This window comes from Agrilus planipennis, unplaced genomic scaffold (assembly GCF_000699045.2).
Source record: "Agrilus planipennis isolate EAB-ADULT unplaced genomic scaffold, Apla_2.0 scaffold212, whole genome shotgun sequence".
NCBI lineage: Eukaryota > Metazoa > Arthropoda > Insecta > Coleoptera > Buprestidae > Agrilus > Agrilus planipennis.
This window is the reverse complement of record NW_020439461.1, coordinates 93,764-121,086: the sequence shown is the minus strand read 5'-3', so window position 1 is coordinate 121,086 and position 27,323 is coordinate 93,764. Positions and strand designations below refer to the sequence as shown.

Genomic DNA, 27,323 nt, shown 5'->3' with positions numbered 1-27,323 from the left:
TAACTATAAAGTTTAAAGTCCGTTACCTATTTTTGCCTCAAATAATAGTTTATTTATTAATGTGTTATTTGGACATCATCATGGCCAGCGGAACATATTTCGCATTTCAGATCGTACTTAATGTGGCAAGCTTCATTTCATTACCATATGTTAAATTATTCATCAGGCTTAAAATTTGCTAACTGTATCCTAACCACATATCGAATTCTTTCTTGTACAAATATTTGACACATTTAGTTTATGACGATTCCGATTCGGTACTTCTCAATAATATTTTTTTTTATTGGATCAATTAGTTGTTTATTTTGCCCTAGGTAGCATCAGCTATTAAAAATTAATCTATAAATAGACTTTATATAGATGCACATTGCAATGCACCTTTTCTTTTAAATGCTAACGAGGCAATGTATCTCTTTAGTGTTTTAAGAGACACTGAAGGCCAACGTACAACAGTTTCTAACCAGAATGTAGGTACTAATTGCAGATGAAATAAAAAGGGAGAGCAAAGTTTCCTTTTCGAGTGTACGTTTGCAATTACAGCATTTGGGTGAAAGGCTGATGGACGGGACGAGAATGCACAAATGTGTCTTTTTCTAGATGAAGTGAAATGTTGGATGTAAATTTGTTCGGATGCGAGCACTTATTTTGCCAATTATAAATACAAATTTGTTAAGAGTCACACAACGTTTTCAGTTTTCACACGAATTACAAAAGGCAAACTGCAGGAACTCATAATCTTTTCTGATTCGGATATTTTTTGTTTCCTTGACTATGAATAGTGATCAGCAAAATTGGTTTTGGTATTGCAGTCTTGATGGTCTTAATCTTGCGAAAATGTAAGAGTAAGACTTAGATCAAAACTGTTTTTATACCAGTAATACCAAGAAAGGACGAACAAAACCAAGACTAAACCCAGGAAGCATCTTTAATATATTCTTTTATTGGAAAAAAACATTTTTAGTATCTGAAATTTTCAGTTTGCTCTACACTAAATATAAAAAAAGAAACTTTACCACTGTTTGAAAAGGGGGATGTCCATGGAATAAGTGTTCCTTCTTCCCATGTCTGAATATCTCTTGAAATATAGAGATAAACTAATCTTTTTCGATATCTTTTACTTTTTACTTCAAGCACCTTGTACTATTTAATCCGTTAAAAGGTCAATTTATGCGTTGGAGAAACAGTTAATTTATGCATTGGTTCTCGAGTTTTCATAACTCTCACAACCATCGACACGATTTTCTTTAAGTCATGGCAAATTCTCATGTTCACAGAAAATTCCAGCGTTTAAGACAATTATTGGGTCGGTAAATAGAACAATTTGTGCTTAGAATTATTTAAAAAAACGTTAGTATCGGATTAAATGAGTAAGACCAAGATTTAACACGTAAGAGATCAAGACCAAGGCCGAAACTATATCAGCAAGCCATGGACTGTGACTACACCAGCAACACCAAAAGGAAGACTAGAAGTATTTGATCAAGACTAAGACCAAGTCCGAATGGCTAGACCAATACCAAGACTGAGATAGTCTAGGTGTTGCACTTGCTTTGTTCTTCACTAATTATGGATTTCCTATTAACATTTATTAGCCGCAGTGATAATCATAAACATAAAATAACCAAAATAAAATTTGTTTTACTACTCGCTGACTGATTTGGGTTTCTCAGGATTAGGGGCGGGTTTAACAAAACAGTGGTTTCCGTAGAAGCAAAAACTAAAATGGTTGGTATAGCAGAAAAATCGAGCATAATTGGCTGCAATTGGAAGATTCGATTGGAGGATGTTAGATTGTTTCTATTTGATTGCTTAGACAACTTCAGTTTACATCCAAAACATTCATACTCAAAAGTTGCTGGAGTACTTCCGCATAATTCTTTTACATACATAAAACATTTGGTACCTTTCGTTTAGAAACTGCCTTCACAGTTAGTAAAACCATTTCAGTTTATTGTTAAAACAAGTTTTTAAAGTTTCTCATGCATGTGTTCGTTAATGTTTAGATTTCTTCATGTAAAATAGCAACAACTAATTATTTATTATCCATTCATATTCAAATTTGTTTTGTGTTCATGCAATATTTACAACAATTGTCACAATTTTGTGTTTAAGGAGTTTGAAAGAAGAGGCCATTTCAACACCGTTTTCTCTTCATTAAAAAATAATTAATGGAAGACGAGGATGTACAAAGAATTTTGCTTAATAATAATTATAAATAATAGTAAGTTTCTAAAGAAATAACTTTAATTTAATTATTAGGTTTGCTATTGTAACAATAATAAGAAATTACGCGAGGACCAATTGGGTATGGGTAGATACTGGATGTGTCTCTCATTTTTCCATTTCATCCAAATAAAAAGGAACGTATTTTACATAGCATTCAAAGTTATTTGATGACTTACGTATTTGACAAGACAAGTGATGCTCTATACGATTCTTGAATATCGTATTTTGGTTACTATAAGTGACTTCAAGTGTTGTCCACGTTATGAAACGCAATCCCTCAATAACTTTACAGTAGCCAAAAACAAATACGTATAGAAAACGAAAGTGTACGTGTGAAACACTTGAACATGTTAATCTGCATTCGTTGCTAAATATGCTGTACAGTGGACATTATTAATAAAGAATAAACAATAATAGAATGGCTTTCCAAGAGTAACTAACTGTGAAAGTCGACGGACGTGCTCACAATTCCTATTTATCACTCACCTACAATTACCCTTCCGTTTAAGTAGGTACAGGAAATATTGCTGTAATGTTTCGCTCTAAAAGTCTCTGATCTGTTTCTTCTAAAACTCCCGTCGATTACGGATGTTGGATCTTAATTATGAAAAGTCACGATCTCATTTATGTTACGTATTATTACCAATAAGGATGCTTCTTCAATGAGGAAGAGACCAAATAAAAGAATATAGATTTCTAAAGACGTTTTCCAGACTAGGGTGAAATCCTTTATGAATAGTTGAAGTCTCCCTAAGTATTAACTTGACTAAAAGAACTTGTCGAAGCCGAAGAATAGAATTTTAAAAATTCGTTTTCTAAATTTAACAACCAATTGAAGTAGAATTTGCCAACTTTTATAACGTATATGCAGACAGATAATATGATTGAACATATAAATGTATCCTGAATATTTCGTAAGTTTCTTCTTCCAGAATTACCCAGTGATAAAATGTTGTCTCGAAATAGACGAAGAGGGTTGAACAAACTGTGAAAATCAATATTTTCTCCTCTTAACCCCAGAGCAATAACTTCTTTATTTGCTGGAGAAATTTTTTTGGGAATATAACATGTTTGACTGTTGTAAGTACTTAAATTGTTTAAAGGTACATGCATATATGTACTTTAAAAATTGTTTTCCCGTTTTACGAAAAATACTAATCGTGTATTAGATTGTAAAGTTGGTGAAGTCTGGGAGAGTTCAACGCTCTATTTGACCAATACATTCGGACAGACAAAAGAGTAGTAGAAAGCATATCAAAATTCGAAGAGGAATCTTGAGACTTGTGATGATATAACAGAGGTAATACTGAGATGAAGACAAAAGGTTTTGGTTTTGTTTTCCGTTCAGGAACCTCATTGCTTTCGTTGTGAATGTAAAAAGTAGGTTTTTCATTGGAAGAGGTTCTATCAGCGGTTACGGAGATTTTCGAAAAAATGCAATAAAATAAATGCGATTTCAATGACTCGATGATTGTTATGGGAAGTGCATTTCTGGCTTTGTGCCATTCAAAAGAATTACGACATTCGCCCACGTTTAGTGTTGCAAACATCATTTTAGTGAGTAATTGCAGGTAATGTCTTTCATTACACGCTCGCTGAACAATAACTTATTCTTTATGCAATGCTGATTTATTCAATGATTCGGAAAAAACATTAATTAATTGGAGAAAAAGGAGAACCAATTTGGACAACATAATCTTGTTGATTCAAAATAACAGATGACCATCAAGTTAATGCATACCAGTTAAAAGCAACTTGACATTTTAAACATTATTCTTGGTTGTTAAACTTGTGACCAAGAATTATTACCTATTTTGACTATTAATTTAATTGAATTGCATGCGTATTACGTTTGTTATAAGCTATGCCATAGGTTCACTTTGGCAGGTGGTTCTGTATGGCCTTGTCGTGCATTGTGAAGTAGGCGCTTCATAGATGGCGGTATACTGCCAGTTACTTGATGATAGGAGAGTTTTGAACGAAAATTTGTGGCTTTTTGATGTAATAAATTTGTGTTTCATATTTTTAATTGGAAACAGTTGCTTTACCATTTAGGTTAATTAAATCTACGTTACACTTTTTCTGTATGAAAACATATAGAACACATTTAGTAGTAAATAAAATCAGTTATAGCTACTATCAACTTTTAATCGCATTAAAACTGTAAGATTAACAGTAAATTACATTAAACATAATATACACAACATAAGTATGAGAAGATTGTGTCTTGATTCCTACAATGTTTATTGTTGGATAAGCACTTTTAAATACCAGACCTTGTTCCGAAGAACAGTTCCAGTTAACCAACTGTAGTGGGATCACAATTTGCAATATAGGAGTGTTTAGTAAATGTCACTTTTTAATTTTTTATTGTAGGTCGTCGAAGGTAAGCATTTTGTCAACGCAACGAATTTTTCTTATTACAGATAGCACTCAAGTATTTCTCAATAGTACTTACTCAATAATCTTCTGACGACGTATAGACAGTTATTAATTCTTCTGTAGAAAAACGAGTAGATGCTGAGCGATTACAGACTCTTTATGTATCGTGCGTAAATTGTAAAAATTAATAATTTTCTATTCTTAATTGTGACTAAATGGTGTACAAGTAAAATAATAGAGTACAAATGCTCGGTGTGCTCTTCTTATGAATAGTTACACGTTTTTCTAGAACACAACAATTATATTTACCTAATTCCGAAACAAGCCGCATGCGAGAGAAAGTAATCTAATTGAAGGTAATGGTTGGTACGAGACATGTTTTAAACCGTTTGAAAATTGACCATTACAGATGTACACATATAGAAACTGTATCCGTTTCTTATGCGGAACTAAATAAGCCGAGTTTCATGTAATTTCAGTGCTGACGCATCATGCCTGTGATATATTTTACAATATATTATCCATAAGAAAACCTGTTTCCCACCTTGGTATTTGGGAAATGTTGTGTTAATATAAAATATTGTGAACATCGCGTAACGGATACCTTTCATAATGTGACCAAATAATTGAATAAATATTTGGTCGAGAAATGTTTAATTGTCAAAATAGACAATTCATAATATGATAATGTACTTTTTTGACGTGACAACGTCTTATAATTCGATGGAGCCGGCTGCACGCACGAAAAAACATGACTCATGCGGCGTTACCTCGCTCTGAGGCGTTCCATTTAAGGCTTGAAGTGCAAGCGAGAGCGCGGAACGAGCGACAAAGAGGCACAATCGGCCTCCGCGTTCGGCAGCGTTCGACATCTGTCTCTCTCCTACTTGAGTGAGCGATGCGTCCGCGTGGACAGCTGCTATACAATAATACATTTCCATTTACCTCCTTCTCTATATGCATACAAAATATCTATCAAACAAATAAAAATAAAATTTTCTTTTGAAAAATGAAACCATTCCATCAGTATTTTCTTATGACGTTGTCACGTTCAACTATCGTCAGTAAACCGACTTTACGGACAACCGATTTTTTTGTTCTTCCTTTTTGTTCTCCTTGTTCTGTTTCTCTTCTGTTCTTCTATTGTCTTCTTCTCCTTTCTTCTTCTTCTGTTTTTTTCTGTTCTGCTTCTGTTCTTCAATTCTTCTTCTGTTCATTTTGACGAGTAATTGTTCTCCAGAAGAAGCTAACAGCATGAACTACCAATCACAGTAGAACTTGGAAAAAGATTCTACAACAACAGCCCTGAAAGTCTGTACTCAAATTGCAGTTCTGTTTGTTTCTGACAAAGAAGAATTTATTATTTATCCGTTGATTAATTTTGCTCTTTTCTTGTTTCCAGAACGAAAACAAAGCCTTACGATTAAAAGATGGCGCGACAGTGTCTCCGTTCAACGACGACACAGGCCAGGGCCCAGGGGTTCCTTTGGCATTGCAGAGCCTCGAAACAACCGACGGTCGATTATCATGGAATTACTTTGATGAGACCTCGTACATTTCAAAGGGCGCTTTACGATCCGGCGAAGATCCATACGTTCGTAATCGATTTAATCAAGAAGCCAGTGATAAACTACCTAGCAATAGGGATATTCCCGATACCAGGAACGCTTTGTGAGTTCCAACGAAAAGAACAAATAAAATTTCATCTGACAATTCAAGAAAATCAAGTGGAGTTCTGTAGAACTGAACTAACTAAGCAATAAATCCCAACATTCAACATACATGTTTTTCACACCCTTAAACGCGTTTTAGATTGTTGATAGGGCTGCGGCAAGAGTCCAGAATATATCGATTTTGCCCTGTCTTGACTTGCTTTGAAATCGAAGGCAATATCAAGAACAAGATACTCATATGAGACACAAGACAATATCAAGATGAACAAATCGAGATCTTCTCTTGTCAAAACTTCTTGCTCAAGATTTTGAATCTTTTTTATGTTCTTTTTTGGGATTTAGATTAAAGTTATTAAGATACAGTCGACTGTCGTTAATTGACCATTGCTTAGCATTTGGGAGGACGCTGATTCGATTCCGGGTCCGTCTGGCTTGGTCCAAGTTTTTCTGTGGTTTCCTTGGATCACTTAGACAAAGGCTGAGGCAGTAATATTCCACAGATAATCTTTCACTCTCTTCTGTCTTCATTTCGTCCGTCTCATCTTTCTCACCCGAACCACCACCCACCCATTCCCACGATTCCTGAAGGCAGGCTGAAGAGGGCCTTCCGCCCTACCTTCCGGCACAGTCCGGAGGGACTGCCCGCCCACCAGCATTACTGGCTGGTGGGAATGAAACACCCAAAAGTTTTTTNTTAAAAAATTAGGACAATATGATCTGAAGATTTGTCATTAAAAAATTATAGAGCTATTTTTCAATTGCAAATAACTACAAACCCTCATCGCATCTTACCCTCACCCATATGGACGTATGGATACGAGTGAGAAGATGATACTTGTAAGCTCGACGCAAACACTAAATGACAGTGCATTGTTGTTAATTTAAAAGCGTTGCTATTGATAAAAAAAATTAAAATTGAATTAACAATACTTATTGTTAACAATTGTTTCAACATTTTATAAAAAGCTTCGAAGCGGGAGTACATTCTTTATAATCTACATCTTTTCATGGTTGAAATTATTTAATTTTGAGAATTTTTATTGTATATTGAAGTACCTACTAATTTATGAGTATTAAAAGAGTCGAATTACAATAACTTTTTTGACGGAAACGTATATCTAAGGATTATGGAATCGTATTCTTTATTCACTTAAAGTAATTCTTTCACCTGTAGAAACCACAGTGATATTATGGATTTTTCTCTAAATAAAAGTAACATCTATGCCCCAGCCGCCCCTGGAGCAAAATATCACTGAGTCAATGAATTAGAGATTAGATCAGTACTATACATTTTGTTGCAATTTTATTATTAGTGGTGTACGAAAGAAATTAATAATCTATGACATTTATGAACTCTGTTATTTGAAAATTTATGGTTGTTTGTCCTACACATTTCTAGCTTACAATCATCTAATTTATATGCGCCCACAATAATTGTATTTTTGAATTAAATTTGTTTCTACACCTATCCGTATTGTTGATAACATTAATTGATTTTTTATAGTTAACTATGCGATTTAGTACCTATCGTGTAAAATTGAATTGCAAGCAATAATCGTAATGGTCCATTTAGCAAGAATAATTTTTTTTCGTAAATAATTATGGAAATGCTACATAACTGTGCGTAAGTGTCTCCATTTAGGGGTAGCAGGGGAATGCCTTTCACTTGAGGAATAACTTTTATGTCTCGCTCATATCGATTGGTTACGCATTGTAGTTATCAGTTTATAGTAACGGGCGACATTACCCCGTGAGCGCGATTACCCTAAATGAATCAAATACTAAATAAGAAATTGAATAAAAACCAAACAACATTTCTGTAGAAGAATCCTTATGACACATCGGCTTCAATGACTATTACAATCCTATTTTTTTCAATTTCAAATGATTATGTCAATCCAACAAAGGCAAACATTTTAGACATTTTTGGAGTCTTTTTTGCCAACGAAGAAACATGTAGCATCGTGCTACAGATGGCGTTTACTGCGCCATTTGTAGTATTTTCTAAAACGCACTGTTAATACAATAAAAGTTGGTCTGTGTTCTGTCGGAGCTGCCTGCGACGCGCTGATGAGATCCAAAAAGATCGAAATCGCGATCCTCGTCTGGCTGTTTCGACAGAATACACACCACTTCGAATTATTTTATGTGATTACGTTTATTAATAATTGTTGAATCCAACATTTGGTCTTCAAGATTGCAATATCACTTCTTTTGTTTCAATTTACCGAAAAAAATGTTACCCAAGAATACATTGAACAATCTCAATTACGTAAAACGCATTGTCTCATCAACTCATTGTGTATAGTTGACATCTACGCGTAATTTGAAATTGAATAACCAATTTGTTTTCTACGTACTTATTACCCGTAATAAAGACTGAGATTATGAATATAAGTAATGTGCATAATGCAGAACATATTACCTTATTATTATTTGACACTATTGTGTTTAACAGGTGTCGCAAGAGGAAATATGATGAGAATCTTCCAGCTACAAGTGTTATAATTACTTTCCATAATGAAGCACGTTCAACGCTACTAAGAACTGTAGCTAGGTGAGCAATTATAATAACTGAAAAATGTTTATTATAGATACAGTGCCGGATCAACCATGAGGGAGACTCCTCGGCATAGCCAATGGAATTCTTTGGTGTTTATGGGTACCCCTCACCAATTATTTTTCTAATATATTTGTATATCTAAGAATTACGCAAAAATAATGAAAACTGCTTTGTAGCCCCATGGTTTTATATTTTTCAGTTATTATTTTTATTTTAATTTATTTTGGGAAATGTAGGGAGGGAATGTGAATATTACAATTTTAAACAAAATATTCAAATATAACGGAACATAATATATTCATTATAATAACGATAATAACTCTAATTGTGCTTCATTCCTACCATCTGATGCCTAACGCTTGAGTTCCAAGGTTACCTCAACCAAAAGGCTAAATGAGCTGTAGCCGGCTAGCGAGCCTTTTGGGAGGTCATCAGTTTTGCTTGCGTTCAAATTTGTTTAACCGCTTGATTTGAATTTTGTATTTTTCGGTGTGTTTTCCTATAAAAGGAGGGCAAATTGTTCTTACTAACTAGGAGCCGGTCCTGCTCAAGGTGCATTTCCAAGTGCCAATTCTTCCCCCTGGGTGTCCGGCACGTCTAAAAAACTTATAATAATGATAAAATCATTTGCCTAATTCAAACCATCTTCTTGGTTTTTCGTAGTGTTCTCAATAGGAGCCCAGAACATTTGATAAAAGAAATAATTTTGGTCGACGACTTTAGTGACAATCGTAAGTTTTTATAATTTCATTTTCTAAGAGTAGGTGTAATTTGTTGTCTTTTATTAGCCGAAGATGGCGTAGAACTGGCCAAAATTCAGAAGGTTAAGGTGATAAGGAACGAGAAAAGGGAAGGACTCATGAGATCGAGAGTGAGGGGTGCTGACGCTGCATCAGGAGAAGTTTTGACGTTTCTTGATAGCCATTGCGAATGTAATAAAGAATGGATCGAGCCATTGTTAGAAAGGGTTTCAGAAGTATGTAATAAAACAGTAATAGTTATCAGTTATTACCGTTTATATTTACATTTTCCAATCAGATTACGCCTTTCTATAATTTTTATGACGTATTTTTATGACCAGGGGGGGTTAAAAGAACGGGTTTTATTGGGTCGTGTTGTCGTTCCATTCATTTCATTAACAAATAAATAATATAAACAACTAATTTTCAATAGAGCGTAACTCTATTTGTACAGTTGAATATTTAAAGTAATAAAACTTGTGATTTATTTAATCATTTGTACATACATGCTAATTTATTGAAATCGATCGTTATTAAATTTAGTTACAAAATGGCTCCTTTTATTAATTCCAGAATAATTATTTCGGCGCACAGTGCCTTCTTCCGGCAGAAAACGTTAATAGTTGTTGTGGAATCAGTAAAAACAAATATGTGACTTAAATTTGTGTTGTTTTTTTGTACAGTTTCTTCAATATGATTATTTTAAATGGTACATATCAGGTATCTTTTTTTTTTTTTGGGAAATACTGATTAAATTCTACTAAATATTGTGTCTTTTCCATTTCTATAAGTAACACTTGATTAAGATAATTCTGTTTTTGAATACTTTGCATATACAACTTTTTCCTTTTAAGGATCCTACAAGGGTTGTATGTCCCGTGATAGATGTGATAAGCATGGACACTTTTCAATATATCGGGGCGTCAGCCGATTTGAGGGGAGGCTTCGATTGGAATTTAGTGTTCAAATGGGAATACCTAAGCACCCCCGAGAGACAGGCCAGACATAAAGACCCAACCCAAGTAAGAAATTCGTAAAAAAAAAAAGAAATTTATTCCATTCTATTTGGATATTTATTATACATTTTTTATAACTTCGATCAAATTTGTCCTTCATGAGGTGTATTTTTTTAGGCTATACAAACCCCAATGATCGCCGGAGGATTGTTTGTGATTAATAAAGAGTACTTCGAAAAACTGGGGAAGTACGATATGCAAATGGACATATGGGGTGGTGAAAACTTGGAGATATCTTTTCGTGTATGGCAGTGCGGGGGTAGTTTAGAAATAATTCCCTGCAGCAGGGTAAGGAAACACTTGAACATTTGCAAATCTGTGGTTGATTTATTAATTAATGATGGCAATGAAGTAGTATGAAAGCTATTTGCCGTATTTGCTGATGGTTGTTTTACAGGTAGGACACGTGTTTCGCAAAAGACACCCTTATACTTTCCCAGGGGGTAGTGGTAACGTATTTGCAAGAAATACAAGACGTGCAGCTGAAGTTTGGATGGACGAATATAAAAACTACTATTATGCTGCAGTGCCTCTTGCTAGAAATGTTCCTTTTGGAGAGTAAGTATTATTTTTTTGGAACTAAATCATATCAAAGATGTTATAATTTCCCCTGAGCTCCTGGCTATCCTTTCTTAAATTGTGGATGAAAAATTCGCCTCTTTCGGAAGCGATGGACTTCCATTTTTAGGTTAGAAAAAGCGTTAAAGATAAAGTCGTGTCGATTTTAGCAGTTTTACTACTTTTATTTAACAATTCGCTGTCTAATTAACACTTCTACTATTAATTAGTTATCAATTCACCAGTATATGAACACTGCTTCTTCGCCCCTTCTTCGCTTTGTATCGCGTCGAACTTCGTTGTTGTACTGACTCGTACTGATTGACACTCGATCTCGCGACAACTATTTATATAGGCTGGCCGTGTTCTAGAATGATCCAGTATATGCCGTCTAGAAACCTGGTCTTCTTTGTAGTCATGTATGTCGGGTTACCTATACGTATGTGACAATATATTATGAGCAAAAACAGGAGTTATGATGGACAGAGGTACAGTTAGATTAGATTACTGTTTACACGGTTAGAGATGCAGATTGCTCTTGTTTTCAAGAAATGCAAAAATTAGCTTAATATATAGGAAGAAGTGGAAATACATGTATTCAGGCAGTATTCGAGCTTAAGACCTTCTGAGAAGACAAAATTTGAAATTATATCTAGGTACTTCTTTGAATGAAGACTGGACAGTATAGCACGTAGCTAATTCGGATGTTTGTGGCCTCAGGTGTGGTAAAAAATTGACAGAAAATCTGTTATTCTTCTTCCGTTCCTTTTTCTATTGTTGCAACGTCTGGCAGGTGATAATAGTTATTTCTTGGATTAGTTCGTATAGGCTGAATCAATGATGTAATCGCAATCCCACATTAAATCTACTTTGTGCTTCTTTTTGTATTGTAATAATTTTTGTGATTTCTCCCTTTTTCCATCAGTATTAGCGAGCGTCTTGAACTTCGCAACCGTCTTCAGTGTAAACCATTCAGATGGTATTTAGACAATGTGTATCCTCAATTAAAAATACCTCACAGTACCTCGTCGTCGTATGGTAGTTTACGACAGGGTATTTATTGTTTGGACACGATGGGTCATCTTATAGACGGTACCGTGGCCCTGTACCAATGCCATAATACTGGCGGCAATCAAGAATGGGCCTTTACCAGGAGCGGACTTATAAAACATCACGACTTATGTTTGAGTTTGGACGAGTATTACAAGGGGGCACCGGTAGTGATGAAAGTATGTGAAAATTACGAAAACCAAAAGTGGAGATATGACTCCAACACCGGTCTGATGAAACATTTGAAAGTACCCTTGTGTCTGGATTCAATATTCACGAATACTAAGGGAATAACTGTAGAAAGTTGCAATCCCAGTGTTGAGACTCAACAATGGCATTTGAAAGCTTGAAGTGATTTCTTGAAAAAATCTGTACGTGATATTAGTTTTTAATGTGTAAAAGTCTAACACAACAACAACAACAATGTGTGCCCTACGTAGATTCTTTTTAAAGAGATTGCATGATTAACATCACAGTCGGATATAAAAAACTACTACTAACTAAAATTATTAATTGTTGAATTATGAGATTGTTTTTATTTTTATTTAAAAGTTTATTTTTGTAAATAAATTAAGTTTTTAATAAAATACCAATTATCAACCGATAATTTTATCTGTCCGAATAGAAAACAAAGCCGAAGTTCGCAAACTTTCACCCTTATTTAAGTAATTCTTAAAATTTCGTACAAAAATATTAAGTCTGCCAAGTATAAAGTAAAAGTTTTAAGTATTTATAAAAATCGAGACTAACGATTCCATTATTTAGACCGAATGTAAATTAGGGCACATTGTTTTCCTTTTGTCTTATAAGCCTGCAATGAATAATTTCTGTTGAATTAAAAATCGTACTATCATAATCTACTTGTATAATAATTAATTATAGGTAGACATTGTTAAATTTATATCGTTGTGATATTGTAATATATTATTGATTACTATGTGTTTGTAACGTTTTTGTACATAACCGATGACATAATTTTTTGTACGCGTTGTGAATTATACAAAGTTTTGTATCTATTATCATTTGCCATAAATCACAGCGCTTATTTGAATTTACACCGAAACCGCTGTTTGAAAAATTTATAAATGCAATAATATTGTTAATACTACATACAATGAAAACATCAGAAAGACGTTTTCAAACCTTATAACGTGAAATTAGATGCCTTGTAGTACTTAAATTACCCAAAAAAGGACTGAACTATAATAATAATAATAATAAATAGTATTCTACTAATAGCTACTAGCTTTTAGAAATAAATAAATAATTACTAAATAAATTAACGCAAGAAAAAGTAATTGAAATAAAAATTGGACAAGAACTTTTTGACTCACGGTCACAGTTTGTATATTACGTACATTCCCGTTAATACGTTCTATATCGAATGTGTTTGCATATAATGCAAATAACTGTATAAGTTAAAATGCACAGTTGATTTATACAGAGCGTTTTTATTTTATTTTCTTGTGAAGTTTTAGGGGAAATAATTTCATTAATCAGAAATAGATAAATACATAATTTCCGATTTGAATTTCTATTTCATATTCTTAAGTACCTACTGTTAAAAATCACATACTTCCTGAAGTGTATGTTGCAAATAAATGTATAAATTTATGTGATAACCTGTTTATAATTTCAGAAAAATGTTGAATAAAACTTTGTACTTTATCCCTTCACTTTCACTTTACGTTATTATGTACCTACTTAGATACGTGCTCTTGTGATTTTACTAGGATAAAATATATCCATCGTGAATTTTGTTGACTCATTGATTAATTGACAGACAAAACAATGCCTAAACCGGTAGATCTATAGATTTGAAATTAGAAGGAAGTTTTCCTTGGGGACTCTTGGGATGCACTAAGGAGGGATGGAATTTTTTGATATTCCATTTCTTATGGGATGAAAAAGAAGTGTCAATGGACCGTCTGATGGGCAACATGTAGGCTAATTCGTGGACATAAAGATTTGGGAGGGAGTGTTCATGAAGACTTTAGGGATGCAATAAGAATAGATTTTTTGATGTTCCATTCCTGAAGGGATGAAGAAGAAATGGTAATATGACTGATTGATAGACAACGCATAGTCTAATTCGTGGACCTAAGAATTGGTTTTTAGAGAGAGTACTTTACGAAGGCTCTAGGGCTCTAGGGGTGCACTAAGGAGAGATTTTTTTAAATACTCCATTCCTGGAAAGAGGCGTTAATGAGGCTGACTGATGGACAACGTACAGCCTAATCCGTGGGCCTAAAGATTTGATATTGATAGCGAGTTGGTATTTTATGAGAACTCTATTGGTACACCAAGTAGGGTTTATATGATTATCCATTCCTGAAGGTGTGAAAATGAACTGTTAATGTAACTTAGTGTTTGATAACCTACAGCCTAACCCGAGGACATAATGATTTGATATTTGGAGGGAGTATTTCATAAAGACTTTAGGGATGCAATAAGAATAAATTTTTTGATGTTCCATTCCTTATGGGATGAAACAGAAATGGTGATATGACTGATTGATAGACAACGCATGGTCTAATTCATAGACATAAAGATTTGATAGTTGGAGAAAGTACTTTACGATGACTCTAGGGGTGCACTAAGGAGAGATTTTTTAAATACTCCATTCCTAGAAAGAGGCGTTAATGAGGCTGACTGATAGACAACGTACAGCCTAATCCGTGGACATAAAGATCTGTCATTGGGAGGGAGTGTTTCATCAAGACTTAGGGATACATTAAGAATAGATTTTTTGATATTCTATTCCTGAATTGTTGAAAAGGAAATGGTGATATTACTGAAAGATTAGATTTTTGGAGGGAGTACTTTATGAACACGCTGGGGGTGTACTAAGGAGAGAGTTTTTTAATATTCCATTCCTAGAAGGACGCATTAATATGGCTGATTGACAGACAACGCATAGCCTAATCCGTGGGCCTAAAGATTTCATATTTAGAATGAATTGGTATTTTATGAGAACTCTAATGGTGCACCAAGTAGGGTTTATATGATTATCTATTCCTGGAGGTGTGAAAATGAACTGTTAATGTAACTTAGTCTTTGATAACCTACAGCCTAACCCGAGAACATAATGGAGGGAGTATTTCATGATTATTGTAAAGCTGTACTAAGGAGAGATTTGTTGATATTCCATCCCTGGAGGGGTGAAAAAGAAGTGCTAATGTGTCTGGCAGATAGACAACGCACAGCCTGATTCGTGAATCTAAAGATTTGATATTTGGAGGGAGTATTTTTTGGGGACTATTCTTAAAGGCGTGAAAAGGAGCATTAAACATAGGTAATTGTATACAATATGGGACTTTAGGTTGGAGGGGGTGTGGATGTCATTGTTCAACACCAGAAAGTTCGTTTAGGTACAGGTGCAGGGTTTGGAGATGTATAATCGAATAACAGAAGATTGAACAGGGATTTGAACCTTCCCTAAATGATTTGCTTAATAACTATTTACTAAATGTTGACTTAGGTCCAGTGAAGCAGATGATACTGATACTTACCTATTCAGGTGGTATTATTACGAAATTTTCTAAAAAATGTATAATACATTTGATGGTAGGTGAACGTAAGCAAAAATTGAATTATTATCGACGAAAATTTGTTCAACAAAATTGTGAGTGTGCGAGTAAGACTTTTCAAATAGGTATTCAAAGGAATCGTGGTAAACAGCGTGACATTTCCGTGTATATTCAACATGACCATAAAGATTAAACGGCAACCACTTTCTTTATTGAAACTTGAACTAAAGACCTTGCATTTTGTGCGAATGCTTAATATATTATTTTTCATTACCATTTTGCGATTGCGTTAATAATAAATATCTGCATAACGTTTCAGCTATATGCACCTATTTATAAATAGCAAAAAGTTACTCTCATACGTATGCAGCCTCTGCACATTAATTGCAGAGCTAAAAGACAAAAAAATGTTTTACAACAATTATGCAATGGATTATAACTAATACTAGGAGCTATTTCTTCTTCCACGTGTACTTAATACGCTTTACAACAAAAAATAATTTACTTTCACACCAATAAAAAGAAAGTCCTTATAGAACAATTAAATAATAAAATAACGGTCGCAAGGCCAGCCAGCTTATTGACATTAATTTTTCTTTTGCCATTTATTAATCAAACCACACTCATTGCTTTTAATTTATTAGCAAATTCCTCAACTTACGTACAGAATAATATTCTCTATTAGAATGGTTCTTGCGGAAACAACATCAGAAACTAACTGCGGGAATTTAAATTTAAAATAATAAAATTATGTATAATGATAAATTTGGATGTTTCTTGACTTTTATAATTTCGATTTCATCGGTTGGTTTTTCGGAATGCACTGGAAGGAATAATGTTTGTAAAGGTATTAAGGATTATTACACTATCGAGACCAATGGAAATTGTACTTTTGATCCTGATGTTTTTCTTCCAATGGTAAGTGTAATATCCACTTTAATTTGTAGAAGGGGAGTCCTCTTGTTCCCATTATTTTGACTTGTTGTAATAAAAAACACCCTTACTAAATATTTAAGTATGTGTGAATTGTTGGGCAATATTTGGAGTAAGTTGCAGATGAAAGTTTTGTAAATTTTAAGGAACTGTTGATTACAAGCAATGGATATCCTTTAGAAGTGTATGAACCTATTACCAGAGATGGTTACATTTTGAAACTATTTCGAATACCTCAAAAAAAACCTAAACGAGGTACGGTATATTTAAGTCATCCCTTAAATGGTATGAGCAATCTTTGGGTGGATAAAAAGAACCATTCTCTTGGTAGGTACTTGACTTTTTGTAAGAAAAAGCGCCTTTTGAAATTTTTAAGTGATGCGATTGTTTCATTTACAGCTTTTATGCTATCAAACGCAGGATATGACGTGTGGATGGGAAATTACAGGGGTAATTATCATTCTGAAAGGCACGAAACTTTGACTGTGTACGATCGTGAATTTTGGAAATTTAGGTGAGTGCTTAAGTTGCAGTGTTAATGGTGCCCAATCCAAAAAAAAAAAAAATGGTTCCATTTTTACATCTATTTTCACGTTTAGTTTTCATGAAATGGCTCTGTACGATCTTCCAACAATGTTAGAATTTATAAGAGAGCATACAGAGGGTGACAGGGTTTATTACATCGGGCATTCGTTGGGGACCACAACCGCATTTATTTATTCCTCGCTTTTACCAGAACACGCCGAAGATTTTGTGAAAGTGTTCGTGTGTATGTCCCCCGTAGCTTTTTTGAGACACGTCCCTTACATTATGAGGGTTGTTGCTCGATATACAAATTTATTTTTGGTAAGTAGCTGTAAAATTTCCTATGAAATTTTATCTAGAACAGTTCTATTAATTAAAAAGGAATGGGGTGAATCTTTGGGTATAACGAATATGATTTGGTGGAATGGATTTTTGCATAATTTAGCGAAAGGGTTTTGTCTAGGTCCCGAACCACATATTGAACTTTGTTTATTTTTCCTTGTTGTTGCTATTGGCAATGGACCTGATTTTGAAGAATTAAATCCGGTAAAGTATATAATACCTTAACTAGCTAGTACCATTAAAGGGTAACTTTATCTTCATTTAGATTTGGATTCCTCACACGTTTACACAAAATTTTGCTGGTTTTTCATTCCGATCAGTAGCACATTATGGTCAAATTGCTGGAAGTGAAAGATTTCAGTTTTTTGACCACGGAGCGGAAAAGAATTTAAACTTTTACGGTTCTCAAAGACCTCCTTTATATCCCTTGGATAAAATGACAGTTCCAATTTATTTAGTTTACGGAAGTAGGGACAATGTGGCAACGCAGTGGGTGAGTAAAGACAGTGAGCATACAAAATGTTTCATTTTTAAGAGAGAGTCTGCGGAATTTAAAAACAAAAGGATGTAGATTTCTCAGGAAATTGAAACGAATTTAATTACAATAATTTAATTTGTTTTATATTTTATCTATGAAGGATGCTGAAGAGTTTTACGAGGCAATACCACCAAGAACAAGGATTTATGGTAAGTGGAAGGTGAACGGATTCAATCACGTAGATTTTATGTATGGAAGGAACGTAGGAACAAGAGTGTACGAACCTATAGTTGATTTTGTCAACAACATTGTTCGAGATTAAACAAAATGGGAAAATAAACTGTCTAAGTAATACTCATACTTCATTCTATGTATAAATCGTTATTAAAAGAATTTACTAGAATTATCTTACAATTAGTAAATTGATTATGTGTATGCAACGACTTCCTAGTCGTATTAAATTCAGATTTAAATTAAACTCCCGCTTTCAGATTTGTTCAAAGTTGGTAGTTGATTTTTGAGTTGGTAGATTGTAACAAATAATAAACAGGAATAAAAATGGCGCGCAATCCCGAGTGTCATGTAAGTGTCAAGCTGACTGATTAGGGTCGACATTAAGAATAAAAGCAAATTTGTCTTAAAAAACAGTTTATAAATGGTTTGAACTGAATATAAGCCACGATGAATCTTATTCGAGGGCAATGTTTGATTTGCAAACAGAAGGAGCAAGTGTTGAATACAGCAGAAGCCCGGCCTTTTTTGAAATACATTATAAACACTTATTTTACAAATAAAAAGATTGGTTTAAAAGAATTAAAATATCGCATACATCCCAAAAGTTTATGTGTTGTTTGTGCATGCAATGTTGAAACTTCATATAAATTTAAAAAGACGTACGAAAATAAGGTTAGAAAGGAGTCAGTTATTAAGAAGACCCTGAACTCTTGTTTAGTGTGTGGTTTTCGCGGTTTTGGGCTTGTAAAAACAGAAGACAATCCTAATGACTTTCAAGAAAATTTGTGTCTATTTATGAGAGCGATATCAAAATCAAGACCCTACAACCAATGTGCAGTATGTTTTGTCTGTGTACTCGAGCTACAAAACTTCAACAAGATAAACGCTGTGCTACAAGAAGAGGTAATGAGTTATGCTTATTTAGTAGTTTTGCTGATAATTACCAATTTCGTTCATTTTTTAGGTTGAATTTTCTAACAACAAAATAGAAGAAATAATTTTAAGTGAAGATGAAGATTTAAAAATAGTACCGTTTGTGAAGAGTATTCCAAATGTAGGAGTTTCTACTCCCAATAAACTGCATTTAAGAAGTAAGAGGAAGCGGGCTGCTTCTGCTTCTCCTAATGAAGAAATTCCACCAGCAAAATTACCAAAAATTCATTTGTCAAAACAATATTTTAAAAATTCCTCTGATATAATGTCAGTTAAAGCATTAAGTAAAACTGAAAAGATAAAAATTCCAAGACCTGCTATTAGAGACAAGAAGATGTACAGTAATTTACCTGTTATTGAACTAGAGAAGGTAAATTCTGATATAATTAAAAGTAAAGCCAATGTAGAAATTATTAAACATGTTGGTAAAAGCAAAAGAACAAGTATTGCTGCAGATTCTACATTTACAGATTCAGTTGAATATCAGAAACCAAAGGTATCTATCAGGATAAAATTGCTTTCAAAAAAACGCAATTTCAAGCCATGTCCCAAATCCAAAAAAGATCTGACCAAGTGTATAGAATGCAATCAAGTCTTCACTACCCTATGCCAATTCAAAAGTCACTTACTGTGGCATGAGAAACGGGCCTTTTTAAAAGTAAATTTAACAAGAGATCCGATTATATCTAAGTTAACTGCAGAATCTCAAAACAATAAAAATGCAGTAGAAGAGAAAGACCATTCTGTGGAAGTAGACAAAAAGAAAGATGAAGAAGTAGATGAAGGGAAAGATGAGGATGTGATTGAAGACAGTCAAGAGTTATTAAAAATCCCTGATAATGAGGATGATGCCATGGATACAATCCCTTTAAATGATAAAAACGATTCAACAGAAACTAACAATATACAGGAAGAAGTTAATGGCATAACTGATAAAAGTGAAAATAAAGTTGCCCAAGAAGAAATTAACGAAGAAATTAACAACAGCAAAGAAGGGAAAGACGGAAATTCTGATGATGATAATATCATCCCATTTAACTTTGAAGGTCTTAATGATAAGATTGAATATATCATTGTTGATGAGGTGGCAGATGATAGCAACAAAATGGATGTAGGGGCCCAAGAAGAAGTAAAAACTCATAAAGAAAACCATATAGGTGATGAAAATGAGTCTCAAGTAAATAATGCAAGTCAGCCGAGTCAGATAGGAAATGAAATAGTTGAAGAAGATAAGCAAATTGAGGAACCAAGTGAACAAAATAAGGAAGTAACAGAAAAAGAAAACAAAACTGATGAAACCGCTCAGATAAACTCAGAAGAAACAAATGAAGAATATCACGATGCGAATGATGAAATTGATTTAATTTTAAGTGAAAGCCAGAAATGCTCACAAAAATGTTTATTACATAAACAAAGTTCTGAAGATTCGTCAGAAGAAGGAAACCACCTAGATGCAGAGGAAAGCGAAGAACAAACTGAAAAAGATCAGGATTGGCAAGAAAAATCATCAGAAGGTATTTCAGATGAGGATACTGATAAAACAAATGAATTGGAATCAACAATAGAAAAAAAACTCAGACTGATATTAGGAGAAGATGAAAAAACTCCTTCAGATCATAAAGAAGACTCTGCATGGGATGAAGCATGTTCAGAAAAAGAAATGTTTGATTTAAATGTATTAAATAATACAATCCTTAAAAAATCTACAAGGAAATCATCAGAAGAATCCCCGAAAACGACGAAAAAAGTTAGATTTATTGTCGACAGTGATGGTGTTGAAAAAGAAAGTAGTAAAAAGAAACCCCAAACTTCAAAAGATGTAGAAATATTGTTGTCTGAAAATTTAATGTTAAATGAGTAAAACTTGGTTATTTTATAATTTTTTTATATGCATATTCATTATTGTACTAGTTAAACAAACGAATAAACCTGTCTTTATGCGCCTTTAGTACCATTTGAATTACAATTTTCTTATTTAGGATTGTCGCTGTGCTTTCATGCATTAATTGTAAAATAAAATGTATCTTTAATATGTTCTTTTTCTTTACAGTCGTCAGGCTGGTTGAACTTACACCCCTCCTCTTGAGTCCTGTCTCAGCTTCTAATACTTGCAAATTTATTTACAGAATATCATTTTCGTCAAACTTTGACTTTTTCAGACTAAATAATAATTAAAAAAAATCTCATAAACACTAATCTTAAATGTTATCAATTTAATAAGAGAGGTAGTAGTAGTAGAGGTAGTACTTTTCAATGAAAATACAAAATAAATATATGTATTTACAATAGTGCTTTAAATTACTATTAATTCTTAACTATTTGTGAATAGTAATCTAGTCTAGGTGTATCTATATTCTTAGCTAAAGTTTCTGTCTCTAACTCGCTATTCATACTTGAGGAGGTGTCTTACTAACCACCCTCGTCTATTTTTTATTGACTTATGTAGCCCTCTGTTCTCCTACTCTTTCAATACAATCGATTATTTAATTATTAGAATATTTGCAAATAGTTTTGGGGGTGATTTTTATTTTTCTGAGTCGAATAGTAGGTATATCTTGGGAAGAGTTACCTTTTTTTTAAGGGGATGTTTCACCTTAAAGTTTACTGTTAAATATGGCTTTCTCAATTTTTAATTTTTTTGTGCGATAAAATAATTGAAAAGATAGAGCCAATTTCAAAAATGTCTAAGAACTGATGAATACTGAATCTTATTTTGTTGAAAAGGTAGAGGATTGAAAGAACTTATTTTTAAAAATATTTATCAATTATCCAATAAGCTTACAAGTACCTATTGTTTATTAAATAATTGTCTTACAGTGTCGTACATGTATGTATTAAATTTTGCAATAGAAAAATAAATTTCATTTCATTTAATTTGAGCTGAATTTTAAACGTCAAGATAATAGTCTATTTCTGCGGTTTCTTCTTCTGGCATATCATATTCCAGATTAGAATAGTCCATTTCGTCTTCCAGTTCGCTAGATGGCGTGATAGATCCGAATAAATAAGATGAGCAAACCGAAAGTTCGTCGTCACTCCAGAATTGTTCACGAGTATCTTTCCATCCTAATGCTTTATAAATGTACTTTCCTTTGCAACGCGTTTCCTGACCAACATTTATTATCAGTCTGACGTAGTTAGTCATTAATTCTTGCCCTTTAGAAAGAAATGTGTTCACGATAAACTTGTCTTCATTAATGTACCATGTTGTAGTTCTCTTATTCTTTATCTTTTGGGGGCCATTTTTTGGTATTTCCGATATTTTAAAATAATTTCTTTTATTGAAATGAGGTAATAGCGTTTAAAATTAATAATTAATCATTAGTAAATAACTCTAAGTATAGTCCAAAACAGTTTATGTTTACGGATTACATTGAAAGTATAAGTAGCAGGACTGAAGAACTCACCTGCAGAAATTGCTGCAAAATTTCGAACCTGTTCAACGTCGGTCAGTGCATCTATGTTATGAAGAATATTCAAAGACTTAAGTAAATTTGGGGTGGCTACACATGCCCTGCCTTGATGTAGATAATATTCTCCAATATACCTGTACGCCAATCCAATATAATAGGCCAATTTGTTTGCTTTTGCGTATTCTAGCAATATTCGCAAACATTCAAAAGCGTTTTCGTATTTGCCTATTCTATTAAAAAGTACAAATGTTAATACATGCATTGAACCTAAACGACTCATGTTTGTTTTCTCACTTGGTGTAAGCCTTTTGGATTAGTATTCGTACTTTACAAATTCCCTCTGGAGATTCGGCTTTTATTTGTTTTCTTAAAGAGTTATTAAAAGATAGTATGGCAGCTTCATACTTCATACACTCAAATTCACAGTGACCCTGTAGCATATAGGCTTCTGCCTCTCCAGCGTAAAAACAAGCTGCAAAAAGCCTACATTGTAATTTTTTGATTTAGAAGAGGAAATGGTCTGTATAGCTGGGTACCCTCGTTTGCCCTCTTTCGGGCTATTGAACACAATTGAGCAGAATATTCAGGATCCGTTTTTCTGGTACTTTCGGCAGTAATCATTAATGCTTTATAAAGTAATTTGCAACTTTCAAAAAATATCGTTTCTTCATTGGAACAGTCGACTGTCGTGTTTTGTAACACTTTTTTGGCGCTCCAAAAGGTATTCTTGGACTGAACTCTTGCAGCATCTAAATACGGCATACTTTGTTCCACTTCCTCATCTGAAAGCATTTTATTTATGGTACAAAAGGGTATTTTTTATTGACGACAGAATTGAGCTAAGAAGAATCAATATATAGGTAACTGTGCAATAATAAGAATCTTCCAACGAGATATTGACAAGTCGCGTCCCTTCTACCACCATCTTCAGTGTTTCGATAGATGATATTTATACACTGCAGTAATAATTGTTCCCCCAACCACCACCAATCTTCGGGTCCATATGCAAAAAATATTGCAGTTTCTAGCACTATGTCATATTCCCTTGTGGTGTCTCCTATGAAAAACAGGAAGTGCCATTTGTGAAACCGGTTTACTTATTTTATTTCCCCAAAAGATACATTAACCACTGCTGGTCGTTTTGTATCAAAGTATACCTTCATAATGAGCTATTTCAGCTTCTTTGAAGGTATCGTACAATTTCTGAAGATATTCGGGGAAGTTAATAAGTTTAGGTCTTAATCCAATTTTAGAATCTTCGCCGTGGATCTCGACCTGTTGTTTTTGGTAAGTGATCAATTGGGAAATGAAATGTGCTGAGCTGATATAACCGTCTTCGTTTAACTCTGATATTAAAGCTTCATGTAAAGGAATGCGATTCCTATAAATGAACAGATATTAATTAAGTTGACAGAAACCTCTGATACTCTCTAAACAGTTAACATGTAGAACTACAGGATGAATTGAAAAAAATTGTGCTAATATTTATTCGTAATATTATTTACTAATGCATTAAAAATTAATTTTTTTACAAATACTCTGCCTGCGAATTTCGTTTATAGTTAATACGGGAAGATTAGCTCGCATTTCAATCAATCTTTTTTTTCGGGCCTCTTTTCTTAATTTGTCTCTTTTAACCAGAGACATGGACGCCAGGTCGGTCATTTTATTCACTTTCACTTACCACCGTATAAAATTAACGTTTTGATATATTAGTGTGACATTTATACACATAAATAATTAGTGTCAATGCAAAGAAAACTCAGGAAAGCCGAATATCATGGGTCCCATTGTTTTTTTTTTTTATTAAAGACATACTAAACAGCAGCATGTTCGTTAACGTTTACATTTCTGTACATCAATTATCAAATATAAATAGTTAACAAAAATAAGGACTATTAATATAGATACAACTCTAGTGCGCCTTGGCCATTGGCTTTCTTGGCTCCAATCGGATCTTGAACCCTTCCGCACGTTTAAGGATAATATCACCCTGCAACTGGAAGTCCTTCTCTCCAATGTCGGACTTGATCTTGAAGTTCCTCAAGATGGTAGACAGCAGAATCTTCAACTTCAACATGGCGTATTTACGACCTAGAAAATATTAAGTACATATTAATATTTTCTAATATTTAAATTTTCAATATTTCCTTCCTCACCTACGCAACTTCTGGGTCCCGCACTGAAAGGTATGAAGGCATAGTAGTGTCTGTTGGCGGTACGTTCCGGAAGGAAGTTGTCAGGATCGAATTTGTCAGGATTTGGGTAAATGTCGGCTCTACGGTGGAGCTTGAAAGTACCAACAACAACAGTAGCACCGGCAGGGATTTTGTAATCCCCGGAAACTGAAATGTTTTTCGCATGTTATACATCGAACATGAAATAACTTTTTATTTAATTACCTAATTGTAAATCTTGCTGTAATTGACGAGCAATAATGGGTACTGGTGGGTACAATCTCAAAGTTTCCATCAAGCATCTTTCCAGGTATTTCATTTCCAGCGTATCAGCAAAGGTTGCTGGGCGGTCGGAGTCTCCAAAGATCTCGTCGAGTTCCTGGATGACTTTGTCTTGAATGTCTTGGTGAATTCCCATCATTGAAAGGAAGAAGCTGCTTCCAGCTGCCGTTGTATCGTGCCCTTCGAACATGATAGTATCTACCTGTTCCTTGATCTCCTTGTCAGTAATGACGACTCCATTTTGCGATGCTTCGATCATCAGATCCAAGAAGGCAAGCCTCTTCTTTTCTCCCACGTCGTTATCGTCAACATCCAAGTCATCCCTTAATCCAACCGATTGTCCAAAGGAGGATCCTTCAACGGAGGTAGTTTTCTGGGTGACTGGTTCTTCGTCTTTTGTTTCTTGGTTTATTTTCAATTCTTTAGGGACCTCGGCGATGGAGCCACGGATGCCTTTATTGAAGGCTTCTTTTTTGTTCTTAATAACTTTGGTGGTAAGACCGTGGATGATGCTTAGGAGACTCTCCTGATTTTTTCCATACTTCGTAAGGTTGAAAATTAAGTCTGGTCTGAGCCACACTTTCGTGTGACGCAAGTGGAGAATGTCGCACATTTTCATGACAGCCATAGCATATTCGAATCCGCTTTGTTCTTGGGTCTTCTTGCTCACACCCATCGCAGTTTCTAGGAGCATTTCCACAGTAGCTTCGGACATATAGTCGTGGCAATCGAATTCCTTGTTTCCTTCTTTACGCAGTTTTTCTACGGTCGCTCTGCTGTTGGCATTGAACAGTTCGATGAAACTCTTGAGGACGTTCAAATGGAATGTTGGTGCAATCAGTTTCCTGTGAGCTCTCCATTTCTGACCTAAATAAATAATTAATTAATTAAATATGACCGTGCCAAAAATTAAGAAGAAATTTGTACTTACCAGTACTAATGAGTAGTCCATCACCCAACCATGGTTTGAAGAATCTGTATTCTGTTGATTTGTCGATATAAACATGGCTGCTTAAGATTATTTCAACATCCCGTGGATCAAAAAGGAAGATCATAAGTTTTGGACCAATCCATACTTTGACTACGCTCTCAAAGTCAAACGAATGACCATACACACGTTTGAAAATCGCTGAAAATTTCAATGAAATCGATTAATTAACTTTAACCTTTGCTTTAAATAATAATACCTAGTTATCAATTTAAAATTATTACTAATGCAACGTATATACTTATATAATATCATTACTTGGTGAAGATCCGATAAATTCCAACGCGTTTCCAATCATGGGCCATCCTTTAGGTCCTGGTATCCTTTCTGCTAATTCTAACATATGCCGTCTGCTCAATTTCCAATATGCGTACCATAATATCAATGCGGGTACCAAAAGGAAATAGAAAACGCTTGTTGCGGATAGGAGACCCGATTGGGAAACCATATCCGGGGACGTTTCTCCCACAGTCATCTTTTACTTGCTTGTTCTTGAACCAACAAAAGGGAAATATTAAAACAAACTTTCGTACAACTTTTTGAAATTATTTTGATAAAAAAAGTAATTAGTTATATTATTAACTAGGACTAAATAAAATATCAAACTCAAAAATTGTTTTACCAAATTGAAATTAAAATTTTGAAACAAAAAAGAATATATCCAAAATAGGGCTAGATACTTGTTGAAACAGCACTAAATGACGATGATATGTAATCACTACTTTTTGCCACTTTAAATTAATTACAGTACCTTGTGTTTCACTGTTTGAAGTTGCCAATTGGGGGGCAAGCGACCAACTGAAGTTTATTAGATACGCACTGCGTTTTTATATCTGAGTTAAAAAGTACGCGATTTTTTTGACGCAAACAGAATTTTGATCCCATTTTTAATGCCTATGTAATGTACGTCTAAGGTCGAATGTCCAGTATGTTTGAATACAATGCCGGGGCAAGTTTGTTAATGTAAACTGGAATTTAACACATTTCCTTTTTGAATAAATTGAATGGGATTTTTTTTTCGTATAATGTCTTTGTGTTGTTATTATTAAAGAGATATAGTTTAATTAATTATTAGATATTTCGGATCCGCTTTTGGCTTTGATTATTAACAAATTTAAAAAAATTCCTAATTAATAAATAATATTACCGTTTAATGACTTAAGAAATTAAAAATTAATAATAAAAAATCGATTTTATATCTACATATGTACAAAATACAAAATATTAAAATTACATTTTTAAACATATCAAAAAACCTCCTCACCTACGCAACTTCTGGG

The 27,323-nt window shown here is 33.8% G+C and overlaps 4 protein-coding genes across 7 annotated transcripts in view; 2 read left to right on the top strand and 2 right to left on the bottom strand.

Moving 5' to 3' along the window:
• LOC108741514 (polypeptide N-acetylgalactosaminyltransferase 2) overlaps nt 1–13,830 on the top strand; it is a 28,531-nt gene extending 14,701 nt beyond the window's left edge. Inside the window, exons 2-9 of the mRNA XM_018476339.1 lie at nt 6,011–6,279; nt 8,740–8,838; nt 9,508–9,575; nt 9,633–9,820; nt 10,439–10,606; nt 10,718–10,888; nt 10,998–11,158; nt 12,084–13,830. Of these exons, the coding sequence (XP_018331841.1) occupies nt 6,011–6,279; nt 8,740–8,838; nt 9,508–9,575; nt 9,633–9,820; nt 10,439–10,606; nt 10,718–10,888; nt 10,998–11,158; nt 12,084–12,558 (1,599 nt within the window). The 3' untranslated portion in view covers nt 12,559–13,830. The remainder of the gene's footprint in view (nt 1–6,010; nt 6,280–8,739; nt 8,839–9,507; nt 9,576–9,632; nt 9,821–10,438; nt 10,607–10,717; nt 10,889–10,997; nt 11,159–12,083) is intronic.
• Nucleotides 13,831–16,341: 2,511 nt separating this feature from the next.
• Nucleotides 16,342–21,324, top strand: LOC108741505 (lipase member J). Of its 3 annotated transcripts, XM_018476328.2 has the most exons (9): nt 16,342–16,656; nt 16,818–16,998; nt 17,071–17,185; nt 17,271–17,517; nt 17,578–17,742; nt 17,804–18,031; nt 18,177–18,364; nt 18,508–19,153; nt 19,215–20,411. In XM_018476328.2, exons 1-7 carry the CDS (start codon nt 16,489–16,491, stop codon nt 18,336–18,338), a joined length of 1,266 nt encoding a protein of 421 aa, XP_018331830.1. In that variant the 5' UTR covers nt 16,342–16,488; the 3' UTR covers nt 18,339–18,364; nt 18,508–19,153; nt 19,215–20,411. The 3 variants fall into 3 exon arrangements, with proteins under 3 accessions (XP_018331830.1, XP_018331829.1, XP_018331828.1); XM_018476327.1 differs by having other exon boundaries at nt 18,177–19,153; nt 19,215–20,160; XM_018476326.2 differs by lacking the exons at nt 16,342–16,656; nt 16,818–16,998; nt 17,071–17,185; ... (2 more) ...; nt 17,804–18,031; nt 18,177–18,364 and having other exon boundaries at nt 18,395–19,153; nt 19,215–21,324.
• Nucleotides 21,325–22,000: 676 nt separating this feature from the next.
• Nucleotides 22,001–24,357, bottom strand: LOC108741507. 2 transcript variants are annotated; one of them, XM_018476331.1, is made up of 7 exons: nt 24,281–24,357; nt 23,754–23,977; nt 23,462–23,653; nt 23,133–23,378; nt 22,891–23,068; nt 22,591–22,826; nt 22,001–22,339 (listed from the first exon to the last, which is right to left on the bottom strand). In XM_018476331.1, the coding sequence occupies exons 1-7, from the start codon at nt 24,328–24,330 to the stop codon at nt 22,071–22,073; spliced, it is 1,395 nt and encodes a 464-aa protein (XP_018331833.1). In that variant the 5' UTR covers nt 24,331–24,357; the 3' UTR covers nt 22,001–22,070. The 2 variants fall into 2 exon arrangements, with proteins under 2 accessions (XP_018331833.1, XP_018331832.1); XM_018476330.1 differs by lacking the exon at nt 24,281–24,357 and adding an exon at nt 24,140–24,273.
• A 17-nt stretch (nt 24,358–24,374) lies between these two features.
• LOC108741506 (cytochrome P450 4g15) lies at nt 24,375–26,907 on the bottom strand. The gene is made up of 6 exons (XM_018476329.2): nt 26,795–26,907; nt 26,302–26,534; nt 25,987–26,184; nt 24,999–25,922; nt 24,756–24,941; nt 24,375–24,690 (listed from the first exon to the last, which is right to left on the bottom strand). The coding sequence occupies exons 2-6, from the start codon at nt 26,516–26,518 to the stop codon at nt 24,512–24,514; spliced, it is 1,704 nt and encodes a 567-aa protein (XP_018331831.1). The 5' UTR covers nt 26,519–26,534; nt 26,795–26,907; the 3' UTR covers nt 24,375–24,511.
• Nucleotides 26,908–27,323: the final 416 nt, after the last annotated feature.

Excerpts from the sequence above, each read along its gene's own strand:
- LOC108741507 (XM_018476330.1), bottom strand. The coding sequence starts at position 24,261 with ATGACCGACCTGGCGTCCATGTCTCTGGTTAAAAGAGACAAATTAAGA. Across the intron at positions 23,379-23,461 it reads AAGATTCTTATTATTGCACA|ATGAGGAAGTGGAACAAAGT; the intron begins GTTACCTATATA and ends AAATGCTTTCAG. Across the intron at positions 23,069-23,132 it reads CCGAAAGAGGGCAAACGAGG|CTTGTTTTTACGCTGGAGAG; the intron begins GTACCCAGCTAT and ends GGCTTTTTGCAG.
- LOC108741505 (XM_018476326.2), top strand. The coding sequence starts at position 18,698 with ATGAATCTTATTCGAGGGCAATGTTTGATTTGCAAACAGAAGGAGCAA. Across the intron at positions 19,154-19,214 it reads ACGCTGTGCTACAAGAAGAG|GTTGAATTTTCTAACAACAA; the intron begins GTAATGAGTTAT and ends TTCATTTTTTAG.
- LOC108741506 (XM_018476329.2), bottom strand. The coding sequence starts at position 26,518 with ATGACTGTGGGAGAAACGTCCCCGGATATGGTTTCCCAATCGGGTCTC. Across the intron at positions 25,923-25,986 it reads TGGACTACTCATTAGTACTG|GTCAGAAATGGAGAGCTCAC; the intron begins GTAAGTACAAAT and ends TTATTTATTTAG. Across the intron at positions 24,691-24,755 it reads GGGACCCAGAAGTTGCGTAG|GTCGTAAATACGCCATGTTG; the intron begins GTGAGGAAGGAA and ends AATATTTTCTAG.